The sequence below is a fragment of the Haemorhous mexicanus genome, chromosome 1 (assembly GCF_027477595.1).
Source record: "Haemorhous mexicanus isolate bHaeMex1 chromosome 1, bHaeMex1.pri, whole genome shotgun sequence".
Lineage (NCBI taxonomy): Eukaryota > Metazoa > Chordata > Aves > Passeriformes > Fringillidae > Haemorhous > Haemorhous mexicanus.
The window spans coordinates 119,744,952-119,754,832 of record NC_082341.1 but is presented as its reverse complement, the minus strand read 5'-3'; the positions used below and the strand labels follow the sequence as shown (position 1 = coordinate 119,754,832).

Here is a 9,881-nt window from a genome sequence, read left to right as displayed (position 1 = left end):
CTTATGCCTGGCATTTCAATAGATAATCTTGATCTGCATGTTTGGGATTGCAAGATGTAATTACAGAATCCATCCAGTTTTGCTGGGAGTAGTTTACAAAGGCATAACTGTCTTTATAATTAATGACTGGTAAAATGTCAGTTTTTCAGAAAATCTTAAGGCATAAATATCTGCGTTTCATGATTTCACCAAGGAACAAATGGGATGATGCTACACTGTGTCTGTGACAGAACAGATCTGAACTGAAGGAAGCAACTGAGTTTGCCATCAAATTGCACTTTGAACCACTGTGAGACACTGGAAGGTAAGTATGGGGTGTCCGTAGTGGGACCATTCCTTTGGGACACATAGGTGATTCCCCATCATTTCAGATCAATGCAAGTCTCATACATCGTTTGTTGTAGTTTGCAGGACAAACTTTTAGGGTGTGCCATGTGCTAGACACAGTATGTGGGATGTCTCTCTGCAGTATTTCCAGGAGAAACTCAGTTGCTTTGATCCCATAGATGTCTGTCTGTCCTGGCACTGACTTCTGAAGAAGCCAGTCTAATGCCTGGGGAGGAGGTGCCTCACAGCCAGACAAGCAGCCTGCACACAACTGCAGAAGGTTACCTCTGCTCATTCCACTCAGGTGTTCCCTAGCATAGACTGTTTGCCAGGAAAGTAAAAGAGTAGCATTTCAAATTTCATTGCTTTTTGGAACATCTTTTGTTAACACTTTTAGCACTGTCTGGGTTTCCCTGCTTTTGAGTTCCTCTCTTTTCCAAATCTTGGCTTTTTAGGTTCCTTGCTGTAACCCAGTTGGAGAGAAATGATTGTTAGAGAGAGTTGGTAGCTTACACCTTCTCCACATGCAGACATCTTTCCTTGCTTGTGATCCCTACCCCACTCCTCTGAGCTGACGTATCACTTCTGTGCCACAGGTTTCTAACTTGTTTGAGAGGGTTGGCCTTGTTATTTTGAGAGTCAAAAGCTCAACACATGCTCTATGATATGAAATACTCTGCAAAACGATTTATAACCACCCACAGACACATACCCCCCACACACACCCTCGAGAGAAAACCATCCCATTCACTGTGTTGCTGTCCTAGCTGGTCTCACCCGCTGTTACTGATTTAATGTGCCCTCCTTCCAAGCAGATAGCCTCTAGAAATTCCATCAGCCTCTGCAATAATTGGAATGGGATTGCACAGATGGCATCTGTGTGTTATACAGAGATCTCCTGATGCAGTCCCTCCTGAATTTCCTTGTAAAATTCAGAGCCACAAACATCTTCCTTTCTGTCTCTCCTGTAACCACTTCTTTCCAAAACTTGCATAAGTACAGAAAAATGGTTCTGTAGTATCCTCTATGGCTGGTCTCGCTGTCCTCCAGGAGTGGAAGAGGAAGGTTGATTTGGTTTTCCCCTTCACTTTCCCTCATTCTTTACACCTTCTTTTCCTTTCCACATACAAGCATGTCCTAGGATGAAAACTGGTTTTTGACAGAGAAATCCAGAACTGATGCAGAGCTACTGCTGGATGAGCAAGAACTGAGCAGGTACATGCTGTTGGCTTCCCTGCTTTGCAAATCAAAACATTCTATAAAATCGGATAGAAATTAAGTTTTCCAAAGTGGCAGCTGCTGTAGTTGTTGTAGTTGGCTCAGCAAGGATTGGCGATCACACACAGGCAGCAAGTGGGACAGCAAGATAAACTCTGTTACAAAATTTAGTCTGTACTTAATAGTTCAAGAAGCATTTTGGCAGATTAACTGGTGCTTATCAGTGTAAGCTGGGGCCTTTAGCAAATAAACAGCAACACTGTATTTCTGTTGTCAACAACACCGGAGATAATGGTATTGAAAATGACAGACCCAGCAGTAGTGCGAAGTTTCAAGTTCCTGCTCATGTGCTATACCCCAGGTAATTCAGTATGAACTTTCTCTGCTCCTAATAAAGATGTAACACTTTGCCTGGTATTTTTATCTTTCTATACATTTATTTATTTATTTATTGGTCTGCATGTCCTCGAGTAATGAACATTTTCAGAGAAATAAGTATTTGTAAAAAAATAGTAATGAACAATTCTGTTCTTCATTGTCATTGTCATCACTCAGCCTTTTCTCATTTGGGGATGTTTGTATTACAAGATCACCAGCTACAAAGCTAGTTTGCCTGAGAGGGGACTGAAGAAACATCAGCTGCCAGCTGAGCTTGCTGAAAAGAGGCCTGTGGTAATGTCTGCTGTGGCTGAGCTGGAAATCATTTGAATTGATCCCTTGATATTTTACCCGTGGGGCTGATTCTCAGTGTTGCACTGAACTGCCACATACAAAGAATGGTTTAGTGTCACTTTCATGTGTCACATCTCTGATGTGTGTTAAGTAGTGCAGAAAACCTGAAGAGTCACAGTTCCTAAAAATCAGTACTTTGCTTAAACTCTGGTGAATGTTTTGTGTGCACATGTATGTGTGCATGCATGTATGCATGGCAAAGTAATCCAAGCTGGAAAAGTTGCTAAATTAGTTTCAGGTGTTTTTCATTTTGGTTTCCTCCAAAATGTTTAAGTCTAAAGTGTTTGTGTTTTACAAATCCAAAGTGAATCATATTGTTTATTAAGGTATCCCCAAGTTAACACAGTGTGTGGTTTCCCAGGCAAGCTGGCAGAGCTTCTTCCAACTACTTGATTAATCTGTGAGAGACAGCAGTTTATCTAAAGGGTGCACAGACTCCAGTGAGGAAGGTGTTTGTCAGCTGTCCTTGTGTAGTCCTAGATACAACTTCAGCAGAAAAGCTCTATAGGCTGTGCCTCTTAAATTAGGCTCAACGCTGTCTTACTGGCTTTTGTGTTAAATTGTTACACACACATGGTCATGGGTAAATCCTTTAAGTTCCTTCACAAGTACTTATATTGAAAATAAAAATAAAATACAGGTTTGGGTTATGGTTTAGGGGCATACCATAAGTGGGCAACATCTGAGCTGTAACATAAGACTATCAAATATCAAGCATTCATGACAGATAAACACAGACTAAAGTCCCAAACTTTCTGAAGTATCACCTGAAAATTGTCTGCTTTTATTTTGTCAGTGTTTGACTCCTTAGACCAGTGAAGTCTTGCAGGGTTGCCCCATAGTTTATATGCTCTGTTCGGCTTGGGCTGAATTCAGCAGTGTTTTTACAAGAAGCTCCTGTTTACTCACTGAAAGCCTTGCAATAATGTATTTGAATTGTGTGATCCATTTTAATGTTGGGCTTAAAACCTTTTCACTTAAGGCAACCTCTGAGAATTTGCTGTGTCCCACCAGAGTACCCAGGCCACCACTTCAGAGCCACCAAATTTAGCTGATTCTCTTGCCCTCTTCCCCACTACAGCCCTCCAAAGAGGTGGTGTTTGCAGGAAGCCACCACATTTGGTGTGGCAGTATATTTAATATACATCCCAGAGCTGGGTGTGATCTGTGTTAATGGGATTGTGCAAGCTGCTGGGAGAGACTCACCCCTTTAGGCATCAGTCTAGGCATCAGCATTAAATCCATGTACCTGGCAAAGCAGCAGCCTCCCAGTGCTCAACTTAGCACTAACATTACCCCCTGGGTCCTTTGCTGTACATGATTAATTTTACTCATTAAGCATTGAAGCTGTTTCCTAGTCCTTAAGCTACAAGTGTTAAATTCCACCACTATATTTGGCATCTCCCTGTATCCAGCAAAGTCAGCTTTGCTCCAGGGGCAAAACCAGTCTTGGACAATTTGGCTGAAAATACTGCATAAGGTACCTGCATATGACAGTAGACAACCTGCCAGGATGGGTATTGGTCTTTGCCTGGACAGAAAATACTGCTGTCTGTGAGAGCCTGCAGTTTACATTTCATTGTCTTCATCCCTAAGTTTGGATTTCTTTAGTTTGTCACAAGGTGCTCGCTTGAAATTGTAGTATTAATCTACAGCAGCAGGTCTCAGATTGTTATCCCTGGTCCACTTTGGTCACTGAGCCCCCTGTAAATTAGCTGTGAAACCTCACCTGCCTTTCCAGTGCCTCCAGTTAAAACCTCAGTGTGTTCAGGTGAGAAGAGCCTTTGCATCATGCTCTTGAACACACGTAGTAACCTTAGTGTGAAGGGAAAAAAGCATCAAACAGCTGTTTGGCAATGTGTGTTTGAAACTTGATCTTATTATTTATAAACTAGGGTTTAACCTTTTAATATGTTTATTATTATTATGTCTCAGCAGTAAAACAGCATCACAATTCTTGCAGATGTACTTTTCCCTTGCATTTGGGTTTACCTTTCACTGCTTTAATGAAAACTTGCTTGTATTTGCAGTTCCAAGGTGTCATTTGTCTCACCAAAACAGCCAAACTCTGAAACATGAACTGGATTATTTTCTGGCTTTTTCTTGTAGGGGAAAAAAAAAAAAAAGAAAAAGAAAAAAGAAAAACACCAAGTTGTTAATCAGTGGCCTATCTTCAGAGCAAGCCTCTGTAGGGACTGGCTCCAGACAATGCTATCACTTACACCTGTGCAATTGATCATATCAGAATTCCTTTCAGGCAGCTCTGAATATCATTTGAGGTCTATGAGGTGTGGCCAGAAGCAACACTTGGACTATGAAACTCTGCATGAGGAGAATGTAGGTTCATCATCAAATCCTAAACTGAGATTAGAGGGACTAACAGTAGAAGAAAAAAGAAAACTCTTGGTTTCAAACAGAGAAGAAAATCTCTCAGAAGTCACTAAGCCACAGGCTATGGAGCTGTCTTGCTTTGAGTAGGACTGTAATTTAAGTACTGAAGAGCTACACTTGGCTCCTTTAGCAAGGTTACAAAGTAACCTATTAGAAACACAATGCTACCACTGTATTGTAAGGCAGTTCGTAGCTGCCTCTGGATAGCCAAGCCTTCAAGGGATTGTTACATAGTACAACCACTAAATGTACAAATAAATTAATCATTGAGGAGAAGTATATAACTATACACTCCTAAACTCTCTGAAGTCAGTTCTGATCCCCAGCCCTGTCCTTCTCCTCTTTTAGACAAAACTGGCTATTAAGCACAAGAGTGATGCACCTTGACAAAAACAAAACTGGTGTTTGGTACATGCCCTGTGTTGTGCTAGGTTACATCCACGCCAGCCCTTTAAGGCCCTTGGGATCGGGGCTGATTCCTCCTGTGCAGTGACCAAACAGCAGCAGTAACTGAGAACAATGGCAAACAAAGGGTTTCTATGTTCCTGATATGCAAGTGAAATATGAATGGGGGAGCCAAGCAGGATTCTGTATTCCTTCTCATCCAGAAGCACAGACTAGCTGGTGCAGCACTGGTGCACGGGTATGTTTTACTTGCAGAAATGCAACACACAAGCTTGGAACAAACCCATTGATGCTGCAGTTTATTGTAGCTGTGACATATTGGAGCCCACGGGACACAGACTGTGCTTCCCTCCTGTCACTTGTAAAAGCTCCTATTGCACTCTGTACTGATGACTTCTGGCTCCTACAGTTTCCTTTTCCCCCATGGAAAAGGCAGTGCAATGGGAACAGTGTGGTTGGAGGCTGCTGAGCATTGCCCTGGGTAAGGGTGGCCAGGAGGGAAGGGCCAACGTGTCCCCAGCAGCCCTGCTCCCCTCTGCAGGTGGCTCCCCAGCCTCACTGGGAGCTTACCCCAGCCTGCAGTAAAGCTAGAGCTAAATGGGGCCATGAACATGGACATCCTACAGCAATTGTGGCTCCTGGGAAGTCACTGGGCCAAATCATCAATGGATTACAGGAAAATGGTGTTCATTAAGAATAAAAGTCTGCTTGCATTAATCAGATTTAATCATATTTACACTGAAAGACTCTGGATGTTCCCTTCCTTCGGTCCTCAGCCATAAATAAGATTGAGGCAGGACAGTAGGTTACATTGGGGCACTTTACATCACAAAGAATCTCAAAAATTCGGTGTATTCCCCAAGAACAATACAACAATGTCTATAATGGCAGGGCAAAATGGAAAGATTTCTGACAGAACAGGGTAACAAGAAAATTACCTGAAATGGCAGCAAAAGGACAGCTGACAGTTGTGGACATGGAATTTGGAAATAATATGGAAGGTCTGATACAGCCTTCCAAATGAGATCTCAATCAAAGAAATTTGGAAACAGCCCTAATCCTGTCTATTTTATGGACATAGATTTTATTGCTGTTTTATAGCATTCTGAATCATCAGAAAGGCTGCTGTAGTTGTCAGCTTAACAGGTCTATGCTCAGTCTTTTCATCCACACATCTTTCTACCTGTGCCTCTTCACACTCAGCTTTCCCTTTGATCTTCACTGCCACCATAACCTGGTGAAAACAGGCTTGGAGAATTCAGAGCAGAAATGTCTTTCTGGTGCTTTTATATGCTGTATGACACAGAAGGCCGCTGAAGAATTGGAGCCCTACTAGCACTCAGAAAACAGGCATAAAAATCTTCCCTCTCCTATGTAACTTCATCCACTTTCTGCAGCTTTTCATTTCCACCACACCTCAGCTGCCTAGAAGATGTTCTCTGCAAAGATTGGAATTGCAGACTGCTACATACAGTCTTAACATGGCAGTGCTGCTCAAGAAAGGAAAGTTGATACCTATTGTGTTCATGGCTTACTTCACTGCGTATTTAATACCACACTGAAGATCCCCTGGTCCTCCCCCACCCCTGAAACATGCCTGTGTAACTGATGATGAGCCAGAGAAATGCCCCGAAGCAGAGATAGCAGTAGGATGTTACTTGGCTGGCTCATGCTGTCCAACGGGCCAGGGTAGCACCTGACGGCTCCTGGAGCCTCTTGCACTGCCGCAGTCCCTTCTGGGAGGGGCCAGGAAAGAGGAGCCTTGTGTTGTCAGGCAGCCCCATCTGCAGGAACTGTCCCACCCACTGCTCTTGTAAGGCCTCTTGGCATCCCTTAGTCTTTGAGCTCTCACTTGTTAGCAAGTCCTATTTGCACCTGTTTATCTAGATCTTCCCAGCCTGTTTCATACTGCCAGATGATAACCTAGATTCTCCGTTCCCACTCATCTGTGCTCCAAGTTTGTTTCCCTGTGAATCACGCTGTGGCAAATTTCTCCTGATTGCCCTGAATCTCAGTACTGGGGAAGATGTCTATCACTGATTCACTGAGGAGGGATGTCTTTGAGACCCCATAGTCCAGCTGATCTAGAGTTCAGGGAGGGTCAGGAGATTACTTTGGGACATCAGCTTTGTGTGTTAGGGTGAAAAACTGAACTCATCTCAAGGAGGAGAACACTCCAGTTCTGCTTGCACATGGTCTGGGTACCCTTGAAACCCCCTCTCAGCAGTGGTCTACATTATACACATCCAGATTAAAAAAAAAAAACCAAAACAAAACAAAAAACCAACAAAATGAAAAGAAAACACCAGGACTCCCTGCAGAGTTGGTGCTGCCCAGAGATAAACCCTGGAGAAAGAGGCACTGTCAGTCTGAAGTCCCATGGCAGAATCTGTACTGAAAAATCTGACATCCAGAAGAAAGTTCTGAAGATTGAGGAGGTAGGAAATGGCTTCCAAGTTTTCCAAGATATTTGTCAACATGTACAGAAAGATACTGGAATATTCAAAAATCCTTAACTGTATAGGTCCCATAAGGGTGCTCTGCTGTCTGGGCAGTACAGCTGGTACCAAACACTATGGCAGTTAGCAAGAGCACTGCAAATATGTGAGAGGGTCAAAAATTAAAAAAAGCTCCTTAAAAACCACATGGACCACTAACACAAAATTATGTTTCTTTGATTTCTGCTAAAACAGCTCTGTAAATTCAGCAATAATTTTTCTAAGAAGGATCAAGAAAAAAAATACACACCTGTAGTACTGCATGGGGTGTGATAGGAACACCAAATACTTATGTGTAATTTTAGTTACTGTATCCAAAGGATGATGCACAACAATAATTTATCTTTATGCTGCTATTAAGGTTGCAGTACTGCATGGGCAAAGCTGAGCACCCAAACCAGTCCCCTTGTCCCCGTTATGTTTCAGTGGCAGGGTCCTACACACACAATTTCATATTTATGCCTGCCATAGCATCATCAAATGTTAGCACTCACCTCTTCAGCTGCTTCCACTCTCAAAGACTTTGAGCTGTTTAATGCACCTGATGCTGATCATTCCTGCCTGGAGCCATAGTGAAATTCAATCACCTGTCACTGCTTTATTTACTCCTGGGGCATTTTGCTAGAGGCATTCAATGGGCAGAACATATTTCTTTTTCTTCTGAGATTAGAAATGATGTGAAATACTTATGAGTAAATAATTTTTTAGCTTTAAATCCGTTTGCCTTGACTTTTCTAGAGACTTGCTTCAGGGCTGGAGAAGAATGTTTCCAGGTGAACCTGATTTAGTTCTGACAGTTGGGACAGATGCAGTCCATTTGGGGGAGGGAGGGAAAATGGTGAAGGGAGGATAAAAGGCTTTGGAAGGTGGTTTAGAGGCTTTTCTGTCAGGGAAGCTTTCTTGTCTTCTGTCTTGGTAGCTGCCTGTTGTTTTTGCCTCCATATTATGCCATCACCTATTCCTCTTAATTGTTTTCTTTCTTTTGAGTATTCCCCCTCTGCAAACTTGCGCCCCTGCAGCAGCCCTTTAGTTATCCCTGGCAAAGACAGCAAATGCTTTTTGGGGGGAGCTTCCTCAGCCAGGACTCGCCGCTTGCCCTCACGCCTGTCCTGGTGCTCCATTGACTGGGAGCAGCTCTGCCTCCTGCAGCCCTTAGGATCTGGGGGCTTTGGCTCTGTCTACAAAGCCACCTACCACGGTGCAACGGTGGCCGTGAAGCAGGTGAAGAAGAGCAGCAAAAACCGGCTGGCGTCGCGGCAGAGCTTCTGGGCTGAGCTGAACGTGGCCCAGCTCCAACACGACAATGTGGTGCGCGTGGTGGCTGCCAGCACCTGTGCCCCAGCCAGCGAGAACAGCCTGGGCACCATCATCATGGAGTATGTGGGTAACATCACTCTGCACCATGTAATTTATGGCACTGGGCATGCATGGAGACAGGGGGAGGATGATGAAGAAGGATGTAAAAGGAAGGCCCTGAGCCTGGAAGGGACTATGTGCTATTCTTGTGACATCATGACAGGCTTAGCCTTTCTGCACTCACAGGACATTGTGCACTTGGACCTGAAGCCTGCAAATGTTTTTATCACTGAGCAGGGAGTGTGCAAGATTGGAGACTTTGGGTGCTCCCAGAAACTGGAGAAGGGCTCGTCCCAGAGCGCCCGCGTGTGCCAGCAAGGGGGCACGTACACACACCGTGCCCCTGAGCTCCTCAAGGGGGAGAGGGTCACTGCCAAAGCAGACATCTACTCGTTTGCCATCACCCTCTGGCAGATGGTGACGCAGGAGCAGCCGTACCTGGGCGAGCGGCAGCACGTGCTCTACGCCGTGGTTGCCTACAACTTGCGCCCTTCGCTGGCTGCCGAGGAGTTCCATGAGTCACCCGTGGGCCAGGCTCTGCACAGCATCATCAGCTGCTGCTGGAAGGCCAATGCAGAGGAGCGTCTGCGTGCAGACCAGCTGCTCCCCAGCCTCAGGGCCCTCAAGCAGAGCCTCTAGGAAAACTCAGGATTCTTTATATTCCTTTTGCTGACTTTTCTTTCTCTCTGTCCTTTCTCTGAACTTAATTAATTCAGCCACTGTGTGATCTAAAGGTTTTGTTGCTGTTTTATATACTGGAAAAAAATACCCCAAACTGTTTTGATATAGGAAAATTAAAAATAAAGAGATTTGATGACACTGTGGGGTTTTACCCTGGAAGGGGATAGTGGCAAAGGTGATGTTGGCAGACATGATTTTTTCTGGTTGATGTGTTGTGTGCTGCCTTGCTCACTAGGAAATGTGATGTGCAGAAAAACTGTTGGTTGTAAGTAA

General features: G+C 44.1%; 1 protein-coding gene across 1 annotated transcript; it reads left to right on the top strand.

The window, feature by feature from the left end:
• Positions 1-8,493: 8,493 nt before the first annotated feature.
• Positions 8,494-9,881, top strand: MOS (MOS proto-oncogene, serine/threonine kinase). The gene has a single exon (XM_059855485.1). It carries the CDS (start codon positions 8,517-8,519, stop codon positions 9,564-9,566), a length of 1,050 nt encoding a protein of 349 aa, XP_059711468.1. The 5' UTR covers positions 8,494-8,516; the 3' UTR covers positions 9,567-9,881.